Source organism: Lissotriton vulgaris, chromosome 4_1 (genome assembly GCF_964263255.1).
Source record: "Lissotriton vulgaris chromosome 4_1, aLisVul1.2, whole genome shotgun sequence".
Classification (NCBI taxonomy): domain Eukaryota; kingdom Metazoa; phylum Chordata; class Amphibia; order Caudata; family Salamandridae; genus Lissotriton; species Lissotriton vulgaris.
In genome coordinates, this window is record NC_141691.1 from 1,383,450,551 (window position 1) to 1,383,476,610 (window position 26,060).

General features: G+C 49.8%; 1 protein-coding gene across 1 annotated transcript in view; it reads right to left on the bottom strand.

Annotated features, from left to right (window-relative positions):
- The window catches only part of ROCK1 (Rho associated coiled-coil containing protein kinase 1), a 2,273,505-nt gene that overhangs the window by 687,473 nt on the left and 1,559,972 nt on the right, over nt 1-26,060 (bottom strand). The window contains exon 22 of the mRNA XM_086965620.1: nt 8,311-8,414. Within this exon, the coding sequence (XP_086821746.1) occupies nt 8,311-8,414 (104 nt within the window). The remainder of the gene's footprint in view (nt 1-8,310; nt 8,415-26,060) is intronic.

The following is a 26,060-nucleotide window of genomic DNA, read 5'->3' on the forward strand; positions in this document are numbered from 1 at the left end:
AACCTGAGGTAACGCCGGTGGGCTGGCAGGACGCCGATGTAAAAATAGGCGTCCTGCAAGTCCAACGCTACCATCCAGTCTCCTGGGTCCAGGGCAGCTAAGACCTGAGCCAGAGTCAGCATCTTGAACTCCTCCTTCCGGAGGAAGCCGTTGACGTTCCGTAGGTCCAAGATAGGGCGTAGGCTCCCTTCTTGGGTACCAGAAAGTAGTGGGAGTAACAACCACACCCTACTTCGGGCCCAGGAACGTGCTCGATGGCCCCCTTGGCCAAGAGGGCCGTGACTTCCTCTTGCAGAAGTTGCAAGTGATCCCCGACACGCTGTGGAATTGCGGTGGCATGGCTGGAGGAGTCGCCTCGAAGGGGAGAGATTAGCCCCTTCGGACGATTTGCAGGACCCACCTGTCCGACGTGACTGTGCGCCAGTGGAAGAGGTGATGGCGAACCCTGGCGTCACATGGGCCTGAAAGCACGGACTAGGAGGGTTTTGAGGCAGGTGCTGCGGGGTAAGGTGTGGACTGGCCGCGCCGTCGTCCCTGACCGCCGCCACGGCGGTTTCCACGGCCGCCAACGCGCTGTTGGACATTCTGCTGCGCGTGGCTGGCAGCACGTGTGGGGGCGTCCCTTCCTTGGCCACGAAAGGAGCGAAAGGCACCAGTTTGCTGTCGAGGGGCCGAGAGGCCCAAGGACTTGGCCGTAGCCCTGGAGTCCTTAAATCGCTCCAGCACATGGTCTGCCTTGTTGCCAAAGAGGCGAAGGCCATCAAACGGCATGTCCAGCAGAGTGGCCTGGACATCGGCCGAAAACTTGGTGGACCTCAACCAGGCATGGCGTCGAACCGCCACTGTCGTTGCTATCGCCCTGCCCAGCGAGTCCGTGGTATCCAGCCCACACCGGATGGAATACAGTGCTACATCTCGGCCCTCCGCAAGGGCTTGGGCGAGTTTTGCACGGACCTCCTCCGGACACTGTGGCAGCACGTCCGCATCCCACGGGGTGTGGGTATAGCGGCCCAAGAGGCATGCGGTATTAACTGACTGCAGTCCCAAACTGAGGGACGAGAACACCTTCTTCCCGAACTGTTCGTACCTCTTGGATTCCTGATCAGGCGGAGCCGTTGGGAATGCAGTCTGGGAAGTGGAGGCCTGGATGACCAGGCTCTCGGGGGTGGGGTGGGTCGACAAAAAGCAAGGGTCGCCCGGGGCCGGGCGGTAGCGTCTGGCCACGTTCCTATCCACAGGCGGACCTGTGGCGGGTTTGGACCAAGTGCCCCCAAGAACGTCACACAAGGCCTCATTAAACGGCAGCAGAGGCTCACTTGAGCTTGCCTGCGGTTTAAGGACCTCTGTGAGGAGGTTAGTCCTCACGGCCGCGACAGGGAGTTCAAGGTTTAGGGCCTTGGCTGCCCGTGTCAACACTACACCATAAGCTGCCCCCTCCTCCGTAGCCACGGTGGGAGGGGAGACAAATCCAATGTATGGCGAAGTGTCAATGCCACTGGCCTCCCCAAGCTCATATGTCCAGTCCTGTGGTAACTGGCACTCCCGTGCCAGAGGGTCCTCAGACCCCTCTCAATCACCCTCGTCACCCATCTCCTTTAGCACAGGTTCAACAGATGGGTCCTGTTCATGGAAATAGAAATCTCCAAAAGCCGTCGGTAACGGCGCCACTCCGGTGCCAGAACCGGATCGGGAGTGGGAGTGGGGATGGCGCCCACATCAGGCACCGAGGGTGACACCCGTAGGGCCGTCGTCTGCGAGGTTGTGAGGTCGACCGGCGACGACCCGAATCCGGAAGCTGATCCAGAGAGGGCCTGCGGCGCCAGGACCGAAGTCGCAGGCGGCGCCGGGACCGAAGTACCCGACGGCGTCGGAGTCGAAGCGCCCGACCCGCTAGGCCCTTAAGCCGGGGCTGTTGGGCCCGAAGGCGCCACGGGAACTGGCTGAGGAGGGAGGGACCCCTTGGCCATGAGGTACCGCTCGACCTCCTCAGGTGTCGCGTCTTGCCCAGGGACCCGAAGGTGTGGGGCAGACGGCGACGACAGCGTCTCCGGCGGAGCCGCGCTGGTGGTGTCACCTGAACCCCCGGCTGCATCGTGCGAGCGTCTGGGTGGGTCGGAGGAACGATGATGTCTCTCCGACCTCTTATGCATCTTACCTGAGGATTTGGATCCCGACGACCGATGTCCACTCCCGGAGCTGCGAGGGCTCCAACCCCGCGACCTGTCCCTCGACCTCCCGTGGGACCGGGACCTGGAGCGGCACAGGACCAACTGCATGAGCTCCAGTCGCTTGCGAGACCGCTCTCGCCTAGCCTTAGACGTCGGGGCCCGGCAGTCGGAGCAGGTGCGGTCGTCCTGGTCGAGGCCTAAACACTTGAGGCACCGGCGATGGGGGTCGGTAACTGACATCAGTCGGTCGCACCTGGAACAGGGTTTAAACCCGGGCATCCCAACCGGCACCGTAGGAGTCAAAGACTTGAGCAAAAAAATGATCAAAAAGATCAAAAAGTTTATTAAAAAAAGACTAAGGGGTAGAGCTTCTCCGGATCTGCGCTAGCTGGCGCGGAAAAAAGAAGAACTGACGTCAGCGCGCATGGGCGGTGTCAAAGTACTCCGACGACGTCATTCCGGCGCTAACGACGCCGACGACGGACGACGCCTGCCGGCGCGCAGGGGTATTGCTACGCAAAAATTTCCAGATCCAGTCTGACGCCTGGGGATATTCTAAGGTAAGGAATCTATCACTAACGTGTCTCTTTCAGATTAGGGTAGCAGAAATGTATGACTCGGGGGGGGGGGGGGCAGGGGGGGTGTAGGAAGGTGGATATCTGACTATGGTTGCCCCCAACTTTTTACCTGGTGTTTTGCTGGTTTTTCAACTTAGTTGACCTGGGGCCCTGCTATTCAGGACCCCAGGCCCACTGCTCTCTCTGTAAAATGGATTCCATGTACTCTAGGTACATCTCTAATTGGATACTGAGTCACCTTATCAGCCCCTGTACAGTGTACCTTAGGTACCCAGGGCATAGGTGCACCCAGGGCCTACCAGGGGCTGCAGCATGTATTATGCCACCCCTGGCTGGCCATCCAAATCTGACACAACTGGCTGTTCAATCAGCTGGGGCAAGGTGGTGTAATCACCCTTTGCTTTAGATATAGTATCCCTATATCTAACCCTAAAATGGACACATATCCTTCTATCAGTCACTCCTATGTCAGGCCTTATCAATTCTGAAGGCAGAGTGCTTGGAATTATGTGAGATGGTGCTCTAGCATGAGCTGAGCCTGTCTACAGCTTTCGGAACCAAGTCCTTTAGCTGTTTCCATGATAACGCTATACCATATACTCTTAAGTGCATTATAATCCTCGCGGTTATTGCCAACTTTGGTATAGCATTATCAAAACATGTCGAGTAAGGTGTCATACGAATTGGAATACTACTACCTCGTCAATTCTGGGGACGGGGGTAGCATTCCACCCTTCTAGAGGGACACGACATGTATGTAACTGTGAACCCCGGTTAAAGTTAACTCGAGCCTCAGCATCACAAAATGGATGCTGCCACCACAGACACAAGTCTGACCTCCTGCTGCTGGGAGTCCTTCCAGCGAGGGAGGCTTGGACAAAGGGTTTCCTGCCTTGGGAGGTGCTAGCACCACCCCAGACAGGATTTTGTGTATTAGGTAGGACAGGGCTGAAAGGAATGAGACATGCCTGGGGCACACAAGGTGTCCTTGTGCATACACTGGTCTAAACCAGTTCCTGGGGCACTCTAGCCCCAGCTCTGGCGCAAGACTGGACAAAGGATAGGGGGTGTATTCACCCTCCTTCCTGGTCCCACCCAGAGGAGGGATATTGTCGTACTACAGCCCCCTTTAGCCGGATAAAGGTAGGAGCTGGTCCCATTCCAAATTAGATTATCCTGAACAACTTTACAAGAAGAAACTCTGGACTTCGACGTTCTGCTCCACAGAAGACGGAGGAAATCTCTTTTGAAATCTCCCTTGTGGGCTAGGAGTGTCCACCCTGCACAAGCAGGCACCATCAGCGTCCAGCGGCTTCCCTTTGTCGTCTTCCTCCAAGGATCCAGACTTCAGAGCCCGACGAGACCCGGATTCCCAGACCTCTCCGACCTCTACCTACATCTGCAGCACAGCTGAGATCCGTGGGTGCGACGAGACACGTGGGACCGGCAATCTTGAAAGAAGCAGCACTTCGCTCCAGCACCACTTCTGAGGTAACCTCGTCCAAGTGCTTTGGGGACTGAGAAGCCCCGACCCCAAGCAGCTCCTGCATCGAAGACCAGCCCTCTAGCATCCACAAGATCTGCGTGGGGCCCTTCTGCCTGTTTGCTGCTCGAAGCGTTGTCTGGTCACTTGCCGGCTGGCTAGTGACCTCCTAGACGACGAACTCCGAAATCTTCACTGCTGGTCTGGTTGCTACAGACTGGTCCTTGCTCTCTGCCAAAAGAGGAGCACCCCGGACCCTCCTGCTCCACTCCCGACGCCGTTTCCACTCACCGCGTGGGTTGCCTTTGCCAAGGCCTGTTGACTCCGAATCCGAAGCCGACACCGCCTGTGTGGGACAGCTCGTGCCTCCATCCTGGTCGTCGAAGACACCACCTGGTCCACGTTGCTGCAGAGACAAGCGTCCACCTTCACCTGATCGCGACGACGACATCTGGTTCCACTCCTGGTTCCACTCCAGTCACTGGCTAGTGACTTTGAACATTGTCCCCTCTGCTTTCAGGTTCTTCTCTTCACTGATCCACCCTTGGATCACACCGGACATCTTCCTCCTGATCGCCTGCAGCATCCTTGGCACCTATGCACCCGCAGCCTGTGGGTGAGGTAACACGAGCATTTCGGTGCTCAAGGGTAGCTTGACTCTCCTAGTGTCCAGTTCCTCAGTCGTTTTAGTTCTACCTAGTCAGGATTGTCCGTACTCACCTTTTTCTTGAACTGTACTGTCCATAGACACTGTTACGCATCTTGCGTGTGAGTTCACACTCTGCACACGCGTTCCGTGGGCCTCCTATTAACTACCTAGAGTTAGTATAGCGTGGTCCCATCGATCCTACAGCCTCTGGACAACTCCATTCCTTTTATCGACTTACACATTCCACTTACTTAGTATATGGTTTGTCGTGCCCCTAGGGCACCATTGTAATTTGTGCAACTTAAACGTATTTTTCCTAAGAGATTGTCATGTGCTTAGCCCTCTGATCTCATAAAGAGTTCAGAGGTGTACGTTAGTTAATAAATATCTTGTTTATTTTCATAACAACCTCTGTGGTGTCCTTTTACTTGGTATTCAAGGGGTTATATGTGGTAAAACAGCTGGCTTCACATGCCAAAAGAGTTTAGCCTAAGACTGCTTCGTCCATGCTTCCATTAGGATAGCTGGTCTATAAGGTTGACTTTACAACCAATCACCATAAGGGTTGTTTGGACTGGTACAAGGTGATCACTTGAACTAGTGAGCATCATATATCAGGCCAACTTCTCACGGGGGGTTACAGAGAACCGGGGTGGGGATAGCGGAAGCATACGCGGAGTACTTCGAGGAGGTTTATGCCTCAAACCTCAATAGAACAGAGACTGAATGCCTACGTTGTCCAGAGAAGATAGGGAATGTATAGATAATGATCTTATGATCAAGGAAATTGAAGGGGCAATCCAAGACTTGGAGTCCGGGAAGGCGCCGGGGCCACCAGGTCTGCCATCGGAGTTATTCTTAAGCATGACGAGCGTGGTGGCGCCGTACATCCTGTCCATGTTTGAGGAGGCCGGGGACTTGACCTGTTGCCTGTTGATCAACGTTCAGCCACCATTGTCGTTATACCAAAGGCAGGCAAGCCGCCAAATCACTGCAATTCCTATAGGCCCATATCTTTACTGAACATGGAAGTCAAAGTACTCGCTAACGCGATGGTGAATCGCCTTACTGGAATGATTACATCCTTAATACACACGATCAGTTTGGCTTTATGCCGCACCGGAGCACCAGTCTAAACCTACGCCGCTTGTACAGCGTGATATACCTGACTGGGTCCCGCCCGACTGAGGACGCTGTACTGATGTCCTTAGACGCAAGTATGGCGTTCGACAGCATCGAGTGGCACTACTTATTCGCTGTCTTGGATAGATTTGGATTCAGCCCCGATTTCAATCCTGGATCACAGTGCTTGGGAATGGCTCAGTTCCCCTTCACCTTGCACAGGGGAATGAGGCAGGGATATCCACTATCCCCCGTGTTATTCGCTCAGGCTCTGGAGACGCTTGTGGTGTGGGAGCGGGCAGACCCAGTGTCCTCTGGAAATGGGGGGGGCAGGTTGTGGAAAGAATAGATTTCCTGTATGCAACCAGACCTCGCTTTACAATCAGCAGGCTCCTACAAATCTTTCACCTATTCAAGGGATATTCAGGTTTTCGAATCAACGGACAAATACCTTCTATTTATGCTATTGGGCAGCCCACCACCCACTCCCCCTGATGGGAGCCAACTTCAGGTGCATGACCATTTTAAGTACCTGGGTATCGTAGTAACCAAGACAAAGGCAGAATTCATGCCTCGAAATCTATTACCCCAACTTGAATGCCTGAAAAGAGAGGTGGCACACTGGAGGACGTTGCCTATCTCCCTGATGGGGCGAGCCATCTTATTTAAAATGATGTCTATACCACGATTGCTCTACATACTCCAGAACACACCGTATAAGATACTCGACAGCTTCTTCAAAGAGGTTGATAATGAACTGCGGAAGCTACTGTGGGGCGGGAGGGGTGCAAAAATAGAATTAATCAAATTATAACGCTGCATATACGAAGGGGACCTCAGAAATACTATTGGGCGTCACCATTGTTAGTAATAAATAACTGGGTTTTTGGGGACCACGACGGCCCGGCATATCGGGTTGATCGCGTGGTGATGGGCACTCGAGGCTACTCTGCCGCCTTGTATTGTAAAGGTCCTGGAAAGTTTATGCCCCCATATAAAAGCTGTGTTGGATGTGTGGAAAGGGGCTAACAGATTTCTTGGGTGGGACAACCGGCTGACGGAACGTACCCCACTGTGAGACAGTGATATGCTAGAGGAGGTCGGGAAATTGCAGGGCTTTGGTAAATGGAAAATGCTGGACATTGCCCACTTAGGGTATGTCTGGCGGGCCTGGTGATCATATCATTCGAAAACCTACAGTCTAAATTACAACTTGCGGAAACAGAGCGATATAATTACATGCAACTAGGGCACGCACTTCGTACACATATCTATGAGGGGGAACGTATCCCGGAGTATAGCCCCTTGGAGGATCGGCTTCTATTGGATCCCATCCCCAAAAAGGCACTATCTTTAACATATACAAAGATAGTTAATAATTCGTCCAACCCCTTAGGGGCGCTGCGGGCAGCCTGGGAGACTGACATCGGGTTACTAGAAGATGATGGGTGGGTGGAGGCCATGCAAAGCCAGAGAGAAGTGGCAATTAGGGCAAGAATTAGGCAACTACAACTGCGGATCCTCCACAGGTCCTACTCCAGTAGCGCATTCAGGCATAAACTGGGATGCATACACACAGATGCATGTATCCGGTGCAGTGGCAGTACAGCTACCTTCTTTCATATCCTATGGGAATGCCCTCTCATACACCGAGCGTGGATCAGGGGAAGACTGACTTGGACTGGTGCTATAAAGCGGAAAAAGTCGTATATAAAAGCAGGGGCTTCCCCAAGAAATGGGAGAAAGTGCGGCATCAATGGGTCGCCTATAGAGATCTGTATAGTACTGGGAGGAGGGGTATGAGTGGGGAGCAGACCTGCCACTAGATGGTGCAAGGACCCTTGTAAAAGACCGTTTTCTAATTTAAGTCCAGCAATCTAGTTAATTGATTCTTCATGAAAAGGAACTGTATAGTATAATGTCTTTGGCAACCATTCTCTGACTACCATACTGCACACTGCACTTTGTTTTTTATTATGTTCAATAAAAAGATTTGTAAAAAAAAAAAAAAAGTACTGTGTCACACTGATTGGAAAGGTAACTATGTTTGCTAATCTCATTTTAGTCATAGACACATCTCTAAATGAAGACGCCTTCTTTTTCATAAAGACCCTTTCAAAGAAAAGAATCAAACACCTATCTCCAGTGACCCAAGGAAACCATGAACTAAATGCAAGCACATATTTTTCAACCCTAGTTGATGTACTGTTCAAAATACATCACTGTAAAGTAAATAAGCATCTTTAATTATTATGCAAACAAGTTTAGCTTATGTGCCACTTATAGCCGAAACATGCACAATTGACTTACTTTTCATTTTGCAGCTCATGTATTTTCTTTTGAAGTTCTTGGTTCTGTTTACTTTTTTCTTCAATTTCCTCCTTCAACTCCTTAACCTGAGTTTTATAAAGTGTCTAGAAAGAAAAACAAATGGTTATTTTGCAACATTCTTTATTTTGAACCGGTTCAGTAACACTTCAGATTTGGAGTCATGTCAATCCCATTTCTACCACTTAAAATGCACAATGTGCTACTGCAGAGTTGTACCAAAAATATATAACTGGGTTAAAATTGTATTTTTCCATTAAATACACAATTACTGTAATTGTAGTACTGAAATATCAATTAGGCAGGGAAGCAACATATCCACATCTGATTGAGTACACCGTTTGCACTGATCTTCAACTGATTCATGTATAACATTCCTTTTTTACCTAAATCTATTATTATCACTAACATAATTTATTGATGAACTGCACAACCCAACTCATCTAATCCTCCCTTCCACTGTCACTTACATTTTGTATAACAAATCTGTTATAAAATGTATGAATAAGAGAGCAATGAGGTTCAACCTGATATATGATATGCTGTATAGCAGCAACATGAAACTTCGGCTCCCTGTTGGGGCATTATGTTATATTTTTGTTTTTTTATTGCTTGATAGATATCACAAAAGTCAACATCTTATTCACTTAATCATGTGCATGTATCTTGCATTGTTTGGCTACCTGGCCTCGCCAGGCCCATTGTGACTGCCGACAATAAAATTTGTTATGGAAAAAACGAATATGCTACTTACCAGTATGCATCTGTTCTTGGCATGTAGGGCTGCTGACATTCATATCTGATTCAGAAAAGGGGGTGGTGATGAACAGAGTGTCTGAATTAAGCAGACCACTCTTACCCAGTCCAAAGATCAGGGCTTGATCCATCACGATTTTTTAGCTCACTGCACCATCCCAGCTCAGAACTTGGCTATATGCAAATTAGTCTGACCCTGGCCCAGTGCATCATGGGAACAGGGCAGACCAAACTACCAAGCCAATTCTTATACTGGGAAGGAAACAAGCTTCCGGGGACCGGTTTCTGGCATTTCAGCCGTCTGCGGCCCGGCTTGCTTGAATCCTGATGGTGCAATGAGCGAGGGACTCACATCTGAGTATACCCTTCCACGCTTATGGTGGACAAAAATGATTCAGAAAAGGGGGTGGTGATGAACAGAGTGTCTGAATTAAGCAGACCACTCTTACCCAGTCCAAAGATCAGGGCTTGATCCATCACCGTTTTTTAGCTCACTGCACCATCCCAGCTCAGAACGTGGCTATATGCAAATTAGTCTGACCCTGGCCCAGTGCATCATGGGAACAGGGCAGACCAAACTACCAAGCCAATTCTTATACTGGGAAGGAAACAAGCTTCCGGGGACCAGTTTCTGGCATTTCAGCCGTCTGCAGCCCGGCTTGCTTGAATCCTGATGGTGCAATGAGCGAGGGACTCACATCTGAGTATACCCTTCCACGCTTATGGTGGACAAAAATGATTCAGAAAAGGGGGTGGTGATGAACAGAGTGTCTGAATTAAGCAGACCACTCTTACCCAGTCCAAAGATCAGGGCTTGATCCATCACCGTTTTTTAGCTCACTGCACCATCCCAGCTCAGAACTTGGCTATATGCAAATTAGTCTGACCCTGGCCCAGTGCATCATGGGAACAGGGCAGACCAAACTACCAAGCCAATTCTTATACTGGGAAGGAAACAAGCTTCCGGGGACCGGTTTCTGGCATTTCAGCCGTCTGCGGCCCGGCTTGCTTGAATCCTGATGGTGCAATGAGCGAGGGACATCTGTTCATCACCACCCCCTTTTCTGAATCGTTTTTGGCCACTATAGGTGTGGCAGGGTCTACTCAGACATGAGTCCCTTTCTCACTGCACCATCAGGATTCAAGCAAGCCGGGCCGAAGAAGGCTGAAATGCCAGAAACCGGTCCCCGGTAGCTTGTCTCCTTTCTGGTGAAGAATTGGCTTGGTAGTTTAGTCTGCCCTGTTCCCATGATGCACTGGGCCAGGGACAGACTGATTTGCATATAGCCAGGTTCTGAGCTGGGATGATGCAGTGAGATAAATAACGGTGATGGATCAAGCCCTGATCTTTGGACTGGGTAAGAGTGGTCTGCTTAATTCAGACACTCTGTTCATCACCACCCCCTTTTCTGAATCGTTTTTGGCCACTATAGGTGTGGCAGGGTATACTCAGACATGAGACCCTTTCTCACTGCACCATCAGGATTCAAGCAAGCCGGGCCGAAGAAGGCTGAAATGCCAGAAACCGGTCCCCGGTAGCTTGTCTCCTTTCTGGTGAAGAATTGGCTTGGTAGTTTAGTCTGCCCTGTTCCCATGATGCACTGGGCCAGGGACAGACTGATTTACATATAGCCAGGTTCTGAGCTGGGATGATGCAGTGAGATAAATAACGGTGATGGATCAAGCCCTGATCTTTGGACTGGGTAAGAGTGGTCTGCTTAATTCAGACACTCTGTTCATCACCACCCCCTTTTCTGAATCGACATTCATATCTGTGCATAGATCGCCGCCTAGTGTTGGGTCCGGATGATCGCACATTGTTGTCCTGGAAGAGTCTTCGAAGTATCACGAGATAGGTGGCTCCTCCCCTGGACTACAGTGCGCATGGGCATCGACTCCATCCTCAGATTGTTTTTAGCCATTGTGGCCAAGATGGAGTGAAACTAAGTGAATGATGACCATGCTAAAAGAATATGTGAATTCTGCAGCTGCTACAGGCGCCGGGGAGGAGGGCGGGCGATATGAATGTCAGCAGCCCTACATGCCAAGAACAGATGCATACTGGTAAGTAGCATATTCGGTTGAAGGTATGTGGGCTGCTGAATTCATATCTGTGCATAGAATACATAGCAGTCCCTCCATTAACGGCGGCGGCCCGTGCCAGCTGCAGCAGTTTGGAAAAGCGTTTTTAGAAAGCCTGCCCTACAGCTGCCTGCTGTTTAGAGTGCACATCAATACAATGTTTTGTAAATGTGTGTGTGGTAGACCATGTGGCTGCTCTACATATGTCTTCCAAAGGAATATTTCCAAGGAAAGTCATGGAGGCCCCCAACTTTCTGGTGGAGTGGGCCCGCGGTGGAATGGTGAGAGCATGCTTGGCTTTCAGATAGCAGATCTGAATACATTTAACGATCCACCTGGCTATACCAGCTTTGGAAATGGGGTTACCCTTGTGTTGTGGCGCAAAGGCAACAAAGAGTTGTTTAATTTTTCTAAAATCCTTCGTCCTATCAATGTAATACATCAGGGCCCTTTTGACGTCAAGGGTGTGGAGCATTCTCTCCGCCAATGACTCAGGATTTTGGAAGAACACAGGTAATTCAATAGTCTGGTTAATATGGAATTGAGACACTACCTTAGGAAGGAATTTAGGGTTAGTGCTTAGCACCACCCTGTTAGAATGAATTTGAATAAATGGCTCTTGGATGGTTAGTGTCTGGAGCTCACTAACTCGTCGCAGCGATGTAATCGCTATAAGGAAAGCCACTTTCCAGGTCAAGAATTGAATCTCGCAGGAATGCAGTGGTTCAAAGGGGGGACCCATCAGCCGAGTGAGGACCACATTGAGGTTCCACTCAGGAGCTGGTGGAGTCCGCGGAGGAATGACTCGTTTGAGTCCTTCCAGAAAGGCTTTAATGGCAGGCACCCTGAAGAGTGAGAGGTGCTGCCTGTTTTGGAGATAAGCAGCCATTGCGGATAAATGTATGCGAATGGAAGCATAGGCCAGATTACATTCGTACAGATGTAAAAGATAACAAATGATGTTCTGAATAGATGCATCTTGCGGGTTAATGTTGCGGTCTGCACAATAAATGACAAACCGCTTCCACTTTGCCGCATAGCATGCTCTTGTGGTGGGCTTCCTTGCCTCCCGGATGATGTCCATACAATCAGGAGGTAATTTGAGGTAGCCAAACTCTAAGACCTCAGGAGCCAGATCGTCAGGTTGAGCTGTTGCGGATCTGGATGCTGAATGTCGCCATGGCTCTGCGTCAGAAAGCTGGGTGTGAGGCGCAGCCTCTGATGCGGTACCACGGACAGTTCTAGAAACGTGGTGTACCATGGTTGGCGAGCCCACGTTGGAGCAACCAGGATGAGAGTCATCGAGTGCTGCTTGAGCTTGCGTGCCACCAGCGGTATCAGAGGTGCTGGGGGAAAAGCGTACGCAAATTTGCCTGACCAGTTCATCCATATCGCATTGCCTTGCGACTGTGGGTGTGGAAACCTGGCGGCGAAGCTTTGGCATTTTGCGTTCTCCCTTGTGGTGAACAGGTCTATCTCTGGATGACCCCACTTTTGGAAGTACGGGTGGTGTACTGATGGATGTATCTCCAACTCGTGCATTTGGTGGCTATACCTGCTGAGCAGGTCCGCCATCTGATTGTCCTTGCCTGGGAGGTGTTCTGCCATGAGGAAGATGTTTCTCTGAATGGCCCACTTCCACAAGCCCTGAGCCAGATGAGACAGCTGTGGAGAGTGTTTTCCTCCCTGCTTCTGAATGTAGTACATGGCCGTGATGTTGTCCGTCCGGATCAACACGACCTTGTTGCACAGATGTACTTTGAAGGCCTTTAGTGCCATGAAGATTGCCATAAGTTCCAGAACATTGATGTGCATCTTCCGTTGCTGTTGTGTCCATAGCCCCTGCACAGTGTAATGGAGTACATGAGCTTCCCATCCCTGGAGAGAAGCGTCCGTTGTCAGGATGATCTGTGGCACAGGCTCTTGGAACGGTCGTCCCTTGCAAAGGTTTTGTGGATTCCACAAATGCAGAGAGTTGTATGCCCGACCGCTCACCAACACTAGGTCTTTCAACTGTCCGTGAGCCTGAGTCTACTGACGTGCTAAGCACTCCTGAAGCGGACGCATATGTAGTCTCGCGTGCGGGACTATGGAGATGCAGGAGGCCATCATGCCTATCAACTGCATGAACACTCGCGCTGGAAGCGAGTGTTGGGGTTTGAATCGTTGTATCAGCGATTGAATGCTGTTGACCCTCACTGAATTTGGCTGTGCTGTGGCTGCCAGAGTCTTTATCGTCGCACCCAGATACTGCCGTATGTGGGCGGGTTGGAGGTGGGACTTTAGGTAATTTAGTGAGAAACCCAGATCGTGAAGAAGATGAATGGTGTGGGACACGTGAGCGGCGCACTGCTGGGCTGACTTTGCCTGGATAAGCCAGTCGTCCAGATAAGGGTAGACGTGAATGTTCTGTCTCCTTAGGTGCGCCGCCACTGTCGCCAGGCACTTTGTAAACACCCTGGGTGCCGTGGTGACTCCGAAAGGCAAAATCTTGAACTGGTAATGTTGGTTTTGGATGGTGAACCGGAGGTATTTTCTGTGTGACGGGTGCAGCAGAATGTGAAAATACGCATCCTTTAGGTCTAAAGTCGCGAGGAAATCCCCTTGACTGAGCAACGGGAGTACTTGCTGCAGGGTCAACATATGAAAGTGTTCCGATAGAATGTACTGATTGAGGGGTCTGAGGTCCAGTATGGGTCTGAGGGACCCGTCCTTCTTTGGTATCAGGAAGTACAGTGAGTAAACTCCTGTGCCTCTTTCTGCCACAGGCACGAGCTCGATTGCCCCTTTTTGCAGCATGACGATGACCTCCTGCTGCAATAAGTGCAAGTGCTCGTTGGACATAGGACGGTGTCTTGGGGGCAAGTTGGGTGGAGTGGATGTTAACTCCAGACAATAGCCGTACTGTATGAGCTGTGTGACCCACCTGTCTGTGGTGATGGTTTTCCAGACCGGCAGGAACTGCTGAAGTCTCCCCCCGACCGGTGTTGTGTGGTCGAGGGGCAGTGACAAGGCGTCACTGTTTGCTGGTGGCAGAGGATCTGGAGTTGTTGTTTCCACGACCCCTGCCCTTGGCGCTGTTACCACGATATCCACCTCGACTTTGTTTGGTGTATGTGGACTGCGTGTTGCCTTTGTAGTACTGCGTGGTTTGGGAGAGCTGGCCTCTGGAAACGCCTCTAGTGATTGAGCGACGAAAAGACCCACCCCTGAATTGCTGGGACTGTAAGGCCCCCATGGACTTAGCAGTTTCAGTGTCCTTCTGAATCTTTTCCAAGGTGGTGTCAACCTCTGGGCCAAACAGGTGATCTGGATTTTCTGTTTGATTAAGAATGGTGGTCTGTATCTCTGGCTTAAACCCCGAGATTCTGAGCCAGGCATGCCGTCTCAGCATGACACTAGTGTTGACAGCCCTGGCTGCGGTGTCAGCCGCGTCTAGTGCACATTTAATTGAAGCATTAGATATTAGCTTCCCCTCTTGAATAAGCATCTCAGCTGCCTCCTTGTATTCGTCTGGCAGGTGCTGCAACAGGGTCTCCAGTGTGTCATAGTGTGCCCTGTCATACCTCGCGAGAAGCGCTTGCAGGGAGGAGCATCACCCGTTGTCTGAGAATTAGCCCTCTTCCGGGCATTTGAGACAAGAGAGTCCAAAGGCAACTGTCCTTTAATGTAAGTAGGATCAGTAGGCGCTGGTTTATACTTCTTCTCAATCCTAGGGTTTATCACCCTGGCTCTGGTAGGCTCCTTAAAGATCTCCCCAGCATGTTTTAAGACACCTTTTGACTTAGGCAGAGTCTTGACAGTTCTCTCTGAGACTGAAAAGGTATCAAAAAGAAAATCCACGTCAATGGGGTCAGCATGGAGCTGGACGTCGTGGTTTTTAGCCACCCGTTCAATGAGGGCATTGAACGCTGCTGAATCCTCTGTAGGTGATGTCTTTACAGAATAAAGTTGAGTGTCTTGGGCAGAATGAGCATCACCTGGGTCAGCACCAGCAGCCCAGGGTTCATTGGTATCATCAGGGTCTGTGTAGACAGGACAGCTGTACTCATCCTCGCCCTCCCCAGCGTCCACGTCAGAGTAAGTGGGCGAGACATTTTGGGCCTGTGGAGAAAGTGGTTCCACAAGGACAGGAGTCAAAGCAGAGTCCTTTTTTTTCTTTAAAGGAATCTTGTAGGACTCCATCGGTTGTTCCGGGGCAATTTTTCGCTTGTGGAGGGAAAGTCTGCCCGTTTCGGCATCAATAAAATGTTCTTCTTGTTCTTCTACTGAAGATTGCCGATGCTTCAAGGTGGGAACCATCGTCGACGACTTCGGCACCGAGGACACCTTCTCGGGCACGCTGGCGACCACTCTAGGGGTGAAAGCCTTCGGCGCCAACTTCGGCGGCAACGTGAAGTGAATGGGCGTCGACGCTTTGTGAGGTTTCTCCACCGGCTTCGAAGGTGGAGGATCTCTTGGTCCGACAGCCGAGGCCTTCTCCTTGATGCGCTGTAGGGAGTCCGTCACTTGCTTGGTGAAAGCGGCGGACGGCCGCGCAGAGTCGACGGGATCCTTCGAGGCACCACTAGGCGTGGACTCTCGGGGTGCGCCGCTCTTGGCCTTGTCTTGTTGACGCGGAGTCTCGAGAACCTTCGGATCACCGAGTCCTTTGTTGGTGTCGACCGCCTTTGGCGCCGATTTACTCAGCTCGACCACCTTGACCTTTGTCTTCGGCGCGGCAGACTTCGTCTCGACGCCCTTGACTTGAGCCTTCGGATCGACAACACCCTTCTGCTTCTTCGGCGCCGAGGGCTCCGAGGCCTTGGATCCGACCAAAGTAATGCGCACTTTCGGTTTCGAGGTGGGCACCAGTGCTGTTGTTTGTGTCGAGACCGTTGGTTTCACTTTCGGTTTCGATTTTGCAGGGTGCGGCTCAATAGTAATGTCCGTGGCCGAGCCCGAAGGCGGGCCGTAGAACCCATTGTAAGATCTTGGGTAAGACCTAGTGGCGATCCCTCGACCTGAGCCTTATGAAGCGGTACGGCCCCAGTGTCAGTGCGAGGTAGCTCATCGTCCGAGCTATCCTCCATGGGCCCAAAGGCCCCGTCGCCGTCCCCTACCTCGTCGACGACTTCTTCAGCTTCGAACATTTTGGCGTCCGCGTCGTAGTCGACCTCTGACGCAGGATTCGACAGGTTGTCACCGATGTCCCGGTTAGCTTCCTCTTCGACATCCCCGGCATCGAAAATGTCCGCAGGCGCCGGTGCTGTGTGCTGGGCCTCCTGGCGCGCAGCGCGTCGATGCTTAAGCGTCTTCTTGGACCTGAAGCGGGAACAAGCCATGCAACTGGCTTCATCATGGTCCGGCGACAGACACTTGTTGCACACCGGGTGGATGTCGATGTGGGGATACTTTGAGTTGCAGACGGGACATCTCTTGAACGGACTTCGGTCCATGATGAACAGTCGATAGGGTCTGAGGCGTCGGCTGGGCCCTCCGCACCGAAAGCACGCGGGTGTATGGAATCTGGCTCGGAACCGAGCTGGAAGAGTTAGACACCGAATGCAAGACTATACCGACGAAGAAAACTAAAGACCTTTTGGCCTTAAGAAAGTTTTTTATCGATTCCGACTAGAGGGAACCAATATACATCCGAACCCAATGGCGGATGGCGGAAAAAACTATCTGAGGATGGAGTCGATGCCCATGCGCACTGTAGTCCAGGGGAGGAGCCACCTATCTCGTGATACTTCGAAGACTCTTCCAGGACAGCAATGTGCGATCATCCAGACCCAACACTAGGCGGCGATCTATGCACAGATATGAATTCAGCAGCCCACATGCCTCGAACATATCTGTTATACAACACTGCCCTGCAACCTTAATGGTGACAAGGTCTTAAGCCTGAAAGACAACAAAATCACTAGGGGCGAAGAAGAGGAGCTCTTACAGCATTAAGTCCTACTCCTCCAAGAACAACAATTTTTCTTACAAATCCACACAGAGGACTTAACAATGGTTCACATAGGAACAATATTCATATATGGGGGCACAAAGGGACCAGAGGGGCCGAACATAGTGAGCTAAGTACAGGCCCTCATCTGCCATGTTATGGGCCCCTAGGCTGGTTACCTGTGACAAGTTACATAACCCCCTCTTGTGCCCTCTGTACTGTGGGTTTTGCGCACAGGGCTCATGGTGACTTTCTCCTGTGGCACTTCACGGCCTCTGGCAACCCGTGATCCTTCTTCCAGAGATCTACACCCCCTCAAACCTCCTGTACCGTTGTTCCCTTTGCCTGCACTCTTGTAAGAGATTCACATGTTTCCTGGTTAATGAGCGTCATCTGCCATTACCTAGGACTGTAACAATTCATGCTTATTTGTTCCAGCTGCCTTGGATATTGGCGCCAACTGCCGCGACCTTTTGACTCCAAGGGCGAATGCTCTTTGTTTCTGCCTGCCTTGGTTAATTGATTTCAACCATCACTTGCACCTACCATTAACAAAGGTCACATCTGTTATTTTAACATGTGCTCTCTCAGAGGTTTCCTTTGGTACTTTCTGGACTTCCATGTGAGCCATGTGCGCTTCTGGAATAGTATCTTCCATCTGGTATACATACCCCTTCTGAAACTAAGTCAGGGCTTGGCCTCGTTCTATTCCTGCGCATGCATCTTCCTTGCACTTACCATGTGAGTCCCACAGAACCCTCCAGTGCTTTAGTATTCCAAGTCTTCCTGTTGAACCTGTGATACTGACGCTGCTGACGTTTCCCATATCTTCGCATCCAGGGCTACGATTCCACCTCTCCTTGGGCAACTTCCACCACAGCCTTCAGTCTTCATCAGGATTCCAGTTGAAAAATTAGAGGCAAGGCTATGTACTTGATTCTCAAGTTAGTGTGCACTAATCTATGGATTCGTTTTGAGATTAAGCCATGACTGAGTTCTTTGAAAGTGAAACCGCGTTTTTGAACATAGGACATTTGTTTCTTCATTTCTAAATGTCAAAGAGCTCCAGACATTTTTTCTCATGGGCGCTCCAAACATTATTTTTATCAGAAGTAAAAGTCTCCACATAATTGTTTCTTGATCAGTTTGGTATCAAGAACTTGGAAAGACTAAGCCCGCATTGTGTACATTTAAATTTGAACAGAACATTCTTAGGTAAGACTATAGGAAGGTGGATATCTGACTATATGGTTACCCCAACTTTTTGCCTACTGTTTAGCTGGTTTTTTACTTAGTGGGCCTGGGATCCTGCTATTCAGGGCCCCAGGCTACCTGCTCTCCCTATAAAATGGACTCCATGTACCTTAGGTACATACCAGATGGGATATTGAGTAACCTTTGTGAACCCTGTATAGTGTACCATAGGTACCCAGGGCATAGGTGCATCCAAGGCCTACCAGGGGCTGCAGCATGTATTATGCCACCCCTGGCTGGCCATCTAAACTGACACCACAGGCTGATCACTCAGTTTGGGTAAAGTGGTGTAATCACCTCTTACTTAGATATAGTATATCTATATCTACCTTATATATATTGACATATAGTAACCTATAAGTCCCTCCTATGGCTGGCCTTAACAATCCTGGAGGCTGAGTGCTTGGTTTTATGTGAGAGGGTGCCCTAGCATGAGCTGAGCCCCTCTGCAGCTTTCGGAACCATCTCGTTCTATCTGTTCTATGATATAGCCATACCATATACTCTTAAGAGCATTATAATCCTCACGGTTAATGCTAACTTTGGTTTGGCTTTATCAAAACATGTCGTGTAAGGTGTCATACGCTTTGGAATACTACCCCCTCGCCAGATCTGGCGGCGGGGGTAGCATTCCACCCTTCTAGAGGGAAAAGACATGTAGTTACCTCTTTACCTGGTTAAAGTTAAACAGAGTCTCAGCATCACAAAATGGATGCTGCTGCCACAGACACGAGTTTGACATGCTGCTGGACGAAACTCCGGTGAGGAAGGCCTGGACAATAGGTTTCCTGTCGAGGGAGGTGCTAGCACCTCCCCAGACAGCCTGCAGTGTATTGGGGCAAGGTGAGTTGAAAGGAAAGACGCTTTTCCAGACACTGACTGGTGCACACAAGGTGCTCCATGCATAGCCGGTTCAAACCAGTTGCTGGGGCACTCCAGCTCTGGCGCGAAACTGGACATTGGGAAAGGGGTGTAACCACCCCCTTCCCAGGTCCACCCATAGGAGGGACCAAGCAGGTAATCCATCCCCTAAAATCAGTATAAAGATAGGAGCTGTGTCTACAGACTTTAGATTATCCTGGACTGAAACTCTGAAACAAAACACTTGGACCTTTGACGTTCTATATCGACTAGAAGACTGTAGACATCTCCCTTGTGGTCAAGGAGTGACCACCCTGTGCAAACAGGCACCACCAGTAACTTGCCGGTTTGCTTTGTCGACGCTCCTGCCGGAATCCGAAGACTCAGCGACTGAGGAACTGGACTTCCAGACTTCTCCTACTCCGATCCACATCCACAGCAAAGCTGAGACCCGTGGCGGACACGAGAGATGCGGGACCGGACACCCTGGACTTCCTGCATTTTGCTAACTCCTTGACTCCCGAGGTACCTTTGCAGTTGTGCATTGGGGTACGAGAAGCCCCAGACCAGAGCTCCATTTGCACCAAAGCTCAGCCCTCCACACTCCACGAGTGCCGCGTGGGGCCTGCTCCTGCATTTCAGCTCGACGCGTCTTCCTGGTTGCTAGCCCGCTGGCTAGTTAGCCCTCAGAAGACTTCTTTTTGAATTTAAACCGCTGGCCTGGTTGCTCCAGGCTTGCTCCAGCTTCCCTGCAAAGGAGAAGCCCCCCCAGACCTTGCAGGTCTGACTCGAAGCCAATCTTCACTTCCTACGTAGGTTGCGGTTGCCAAGGCTTGTTGGGTCCAATCGGGATACCGACGCTGCAGTCAACTAGATCCTTCGTGGGACAGCTCGAATCCAGCTCCTGGTCGTCGTCGACGCCTCCTGGTCCTCGTGGTTGCAGAGACAAGCTTCACCTCTTACCTGAAATCTCCTCGACATCGCCTGGTTCCTTCCTGGTCACTGGCTAGTGACCCAGACTCTGTCCCCTCTGCTTTCAGGTTCTTCAGTTCCTCGATCCGCCCTTGGATCCAACCGGACACTTTTCCCCTGGTCGCCTGCAGCACTACTTCCCAGATCTCCATAGGAAACATTGATAAAACCCGACACCTAAAGACACCTATGCACCCGGCTTCCCTGGGTGAGGTAACTCGAGTACTCCGGTGCTCCCGTGTGTATTGACTATCCAAGTGTCCTAGTCTAAAGTGGTTTTGTCGTAGTCCATCCGGAAGTGCCCTAAATCTTTAACTTTGTAACTTTTGTGTTCTCCATTCTAAGTCACTCGTGACTGTGTTTAGACACTTCACGAGTCTCCCGTGGGGCTCCTACTGCCTAATCTTTAGTTGTCTAGTGTAGCCCCAGCGATTCCCTAGGCTCTAGGCCTATTCACTCTTTCTATAGTGGTTCTTATACCACTTACTTAGTATATGGTTTGTGAGGCCCCTAGGGCAAAACTGTATTTGTTTAACTTATTGTATGCTATTTAAGTAACTTGTGATGCACTTCGATCTCTGACCTCATAATGAAGTCAGAGGAGTTGTGTTAGAAATACATATATATTTGATATATACCTTGTGTGGTGTCCTTTCATTTGGAATTCAAGGGATTATAATTGGTAAAACAAACAGCTTCACATGCTCTTTGGAGTTTAGCCTAAGACTGATGGTCCATGCTACCACTAGGATAGCTTGTCTATAAGGTTGACTTCACAACCACCATCAATAAGGGTCGTTTAGACGGGTGCAAGGTGCCCACTAGAATAGTGGACATCATATACCAGGCTAACTTCTCACAAAGACAATCTTAGGAGTGTCAGAAACTCCAGATTACTTTTGAATTGTATCCGCTCAAAAGCATAATTTATGATGAAGCCTGTAAGTGCTTTAATTAATGAATACAAGTATTTAAGCACTATATGTTGAGAACTGTTAGCAACCAATTATTTTTGTTGTTTCCAGTGCACTGTACCCCCATCAACACTTAATGGTCCGGGGTGTACAGGTGCTCCTGTGCAGTGTTGCAAGGCAGCAGAGCAGACACAGTGACACAAGTCTATCTTCTTTTATTTGTTTTATCCCAATCCCCCTTAACCCTTTCGATGCTGATGACGAGCTCAGCTCGTCATGATGCACGGTTGAGCTGTGCTGATGACGAGCTGAGCTCGTCATGAAACAATGGGAAATGGGTGTCATCCAGCACCGGAGGGGAAAACACCTAGCAGCGAAGGTGTTAATCTGAGGGGCAGTAGGTGAATTAAGGTTGTAGTTACTTTTTTCATTCTCTGCACCACGTGGGATTAGAGGTCCAGCATCATCTCTGCAGTCAGAACCAGGTGAGTGCGTGACACCAATCATTCCTGCCCACTTGTTATACCATTGACGTTAGTGTAACCAGCCTTAATGGGAGGTGCCTTAATAACCCTGCTAAGAGAGCATTGGTGGTATTCTTCTGGGAACAGAATAGGGGAGATATCTTCCTCCTCCAGTAGACATACTTTTTGGCACAAGATTGGTACAGGCCAAAATCTTACTATAATCCACATCAATACCTATCTTTTAGCATGATTAAACACGGGGGGGTGGCCATTCTTTTCTCCCAGAGCTTTCAAGGGGTGGCAGTGAGTAAAATGGCTAAGATACAGGATAGACTGCTGGCCTTTCGCATTCAGGTGCAGTCTATCGGTCACCTACGCGGACGATACGCAGTTCTCATTACCTGTAGTCCAGACATTCTTGACACCTGTACAAGATTTAAGAGATGTATGATCCATATCAGCGAATGGATGAACGATAAACTCCAGCTTAATTTCAGTAAAACTGAAATTATGCTATTTGGCAAGGCGAAGACTCAGTGGTCATGCGATTGGTGGCCTGCAGAATTAGGACCATGTCCGGAGCCCAAAGAGGCGGTTCGTGACCTGGGAATAATGCTCGAAGGTGCCCTTTCTATGAAGGCTCAGATTACCCAAGTATCTGGTATCTGCTATGGTATACTACGAAAATTGCGGAAGATTTTCAGGTGGCTACCCATCGAATCCAGGAAACCTTTGGTCCAGGGATTGGTTGTTAGCCGCCTGGACTATGGCAACGCAATGTATACCTCTATCAATGAGGGCCTGTTAACCAAGCTACAAACTCTTCAAAATGCTGATGCACGCCTGGTGCTAGGTCTCCCCCCAAGTCCCCCTCCTTGCCCTGTCTTAGACAATTGCACTGGCTCCCAGTGCGACAAAGAAGCCAGTTTAAGATCCTTAGTCTCACGCATAAACTTTTACATGGGACAGGACCTTCTTACCTTGTTGAGAAAGTGGCCAGGTATAAACCCTCCAGAGCCTTAAGGTCCAGTACTAAAATCCTTCTGGTACAACCTAGGGCTAGAACGTTAAGGATGGGCTGTAGAGCCTTTTCTTACCTAGCCCCTCAACTATGGAATAAACTACCTACACAGCTGCAGTCCCTTTCCAATCATCAGGCTTTTCGCAAGGGCTTAAAAACCTGGCTCTTTCCTAATTAATCTCCTCTCCTCCGCTCCCTCTCATTCTTGGTTGTTGTTTGTCGCTAAGCGCCTTGAGACTTTTGTGATTTGTGCGCTATACAAGAGACTATGACTATGACTATGACTATAGCATCTATCTGCGCTACGAACGAGATCCAGGAACAATCTGTATGACGGGAAGTTTTGGAGGCTCTTGAATCACCATCTGGTAATGAACAATGATCTCAACAGGTCAGATCAGCGCTTTGGTCAGATCTGCGTCCTTTCAGAAGGGGGCTGCGAGACTTGTGAAGACCGTCACACCCACACAGCAGAGTACACATATTACTGTGCAGCACACAAAATGTAAACATGCCTAGACTATTTCCTGGGAATGCTTGCAATACAGACACCCGTCTGGGAGATATTCATTGAGCATTTAAAATTGTCGGACCATGTCCCACTTTTCCTCTCTCTAGGAGTGGAGGTGGAGCAATGAGGGGAGAAACTGTGGAAGATATGTGAGGGTCTTCTCCACAAACCAGGCAATATTTAGAGACTTACTTGCACTACTACAGATTTTATGTCAAACAAACACAAAGGGGAGGTGCCAACGGCTGCCCAAATTGTAACGTTGAAGACTGTACTTGGAGGGGAATTAATTGCTATCTCTGCAACAGATAAACTGCTGAAAGATAAGTGGGTTGAGCTTGACAGGCAGGTGAAAGAATTCAAAGCTATCCATATGCGCACTGGTGCCCAGAACTTGTGGGGTCAGCTCGAGGTCGCGTGCTCGCGACAGCTTTATCTTGACAGGGCAAAATATGTGCTTCTGTGCCTACAAAATACAGGCATGGGAGAATGATGGGAGGGAATAAATGAAGCAGGTCAATGGCTCACAAGCTATGCACCAAATGTCTAAATAGGTCAAAATAAGTCTCTGAGATGGCACAGAGGTCACAGAAGACACATGCATAGCAGAGGCCTTTGAAGATTAAACTCAGTATGAACACAGATCTTAAAGCAACAGACAGCCCTCCATACTTGCTGGGTGCCTGAATGAGTAAACTAACTCTGGAGCAGGCACTGAAGCTAGACGAGTCTATCTGACTCAAAGTTGTCATTTCAGCTATAACCTGGTTGAACCTATGAACTATCCCCCCCACCCCAGACAGCTTTTCCTCTCTTTACAAAATACTCTGCCAACCTCTTGCATCGATTCTCACCAGGATTTGTAATACATTCGCTGACACAGGTACCCCACTGTGCTCATTGCAGCCCTTCATAACCATCACCCCTAAACCGGGTAAGAAACTCCACTGTGACTTGCATAGACCTATTTCATTGACAAATGTGGATGCTAAGCTCTTGACTACAATTTCAATCAGGGCAGATTCAGCCTTTATCAATAATATATAAAAATAGATGGCCCTTGACCTCAATGTAGCCGTTCCCCAGCCAGCACATCTAGCTGTCCAATACTGCTAACCTTAGCTGACTCCACTATCACCTTTCTTGAGTCACAGATAGCCCCTACTACTACAGACACAGTGGTGATCAACTATCTCACCCTGCTGCGCCATGTAAAAAATGACCTTGGCCAATGGAAAAGCTACCACTTGTCTTGGCTCAGTCACACAGCAGCCCTGAAAAGGAGTATTCTTCCCAGGGCACAATTTCTCTTCTATGACCTCCCTCTGGCACCCCTCCCCGGCACACTAAATTCTCTACAGGCCAAAATTAACAGCTTTGTCTGGGATGGGAAGTGGTCCTGTATGCATCGCAACCTGATATATCGCACTTCGGAGGGTGCTCTGGGGGTCCCCAATCTTACACAATTTTACCAGGCAGCACAGCCTGGTAAAATAGAACCACATTTAATCAGAAAAACACTGGTGCTTTATGGATCGAGCAATAGTCTGCATCATATATCTAAAGTCCCCTGGCTACACCAAAAACATAGGTCTTGTGTTCTCTAATAATCTCGTCACATGGGCCAGGCTGGTGGTCTGGGTTAGAGTGAAGAGGTTTAACATCCTCTCCATCATGAATGTCACCTATCTTGGGCAACCCTGAGTTCAAACCGGTCTTTACACGTCAGCAGGCACATTGGTCAACTATTCAATAATGAAGGAATAATCCCTTTTGACAAAGTAAAGGCAGACTATAAGACCCCAGAAACAGAACTTCTCCATTACCTCCAGATCAGACACTGGGTTACACATCCTTCTGTTACAACAGGGGCGCAGAGACAGATCACCCCCTTTGAGAAATGGCTCTCTTTTAAGGATGGGTTCAAAAGCATTATCGCATAAGTTACTTACCTTCGGTAACGATATATCTGTAAGAAACATTAGTTAGTTAGATTTCCTTATCTTAGAATATCCCAGGCGTCAGGCTGGATCCAGAAAGATTTTTCGTTAGCAGTACCCCTGCGCGTCGGTAGCGTCGTCTGCGGCTCCGCGTTAGTCGTCGGATTCGGGATGACGTCGGAGTTCTTAGATGACGCCCTCACGTGCTGACGTCAGTCTGTACATAGCTCTCCGCCCCAGGAAAGCAGAGCCATGCAAGAAACTGACACTGGTGCAATGAAACTAGACTCCTGAAAGGGATGACCTTAACCCTAGATATCGGTTCGCAGAACGGGGAGGATGGGTGGGGTGGTAAGGAATCTAACTAATGTTTCTTACAGATATATCGTTACCGAAGGTAAGTAACTTGTGCATCTGAAAGAAACACGTTGGTGTTAGATTCCTTACCTTAGAATAGATACCCCAGCAATACCAATCCCGGTGGTAGGTCTGCGAACCAAAATCACACCAGGAAGTCCTGAAGAACGGAACAGCCAAAGAAGCCAACTCTTCGAACTTGGCTGTCCAGGCAGTAATGCTTGGCAAACATGTGCAGCGAGGCCCACGTAGCTGCCTGACGGATGTCCTGCAAAGGGACTCCCCGTCCCAAAGCAGTAGTAGCCGCTGTGGCCCGAGTGGAATGGGCTTGCAGCCCCACAGGAGGATCCTTTTTAGCCAAGAAATAACAGGCATTAATGCACAGAACTACCCACCTTGAGATGGTTCGCTTATGCACTGCCCGCCCCTTCTTAGCGCCCACGTAGCCAACAAAGAGTTGGTCGTCCACCCGGAATGGTTTTGTGCGATCCAGGTAAAAGGAGAGCGCACGTTTTGGGTCCAGACGGTGGAGCCTCTCCCTGTTTCGAGGGATGCAGAGGCAGAAAGAAGGTGGGCAAGGTAATGGACTGCCAGATGTGAAAAGCAGTAACCACCTTAGGAAGAAAAGAAGGACGAGTCCTCAGAACAACGTTGTCTGGATG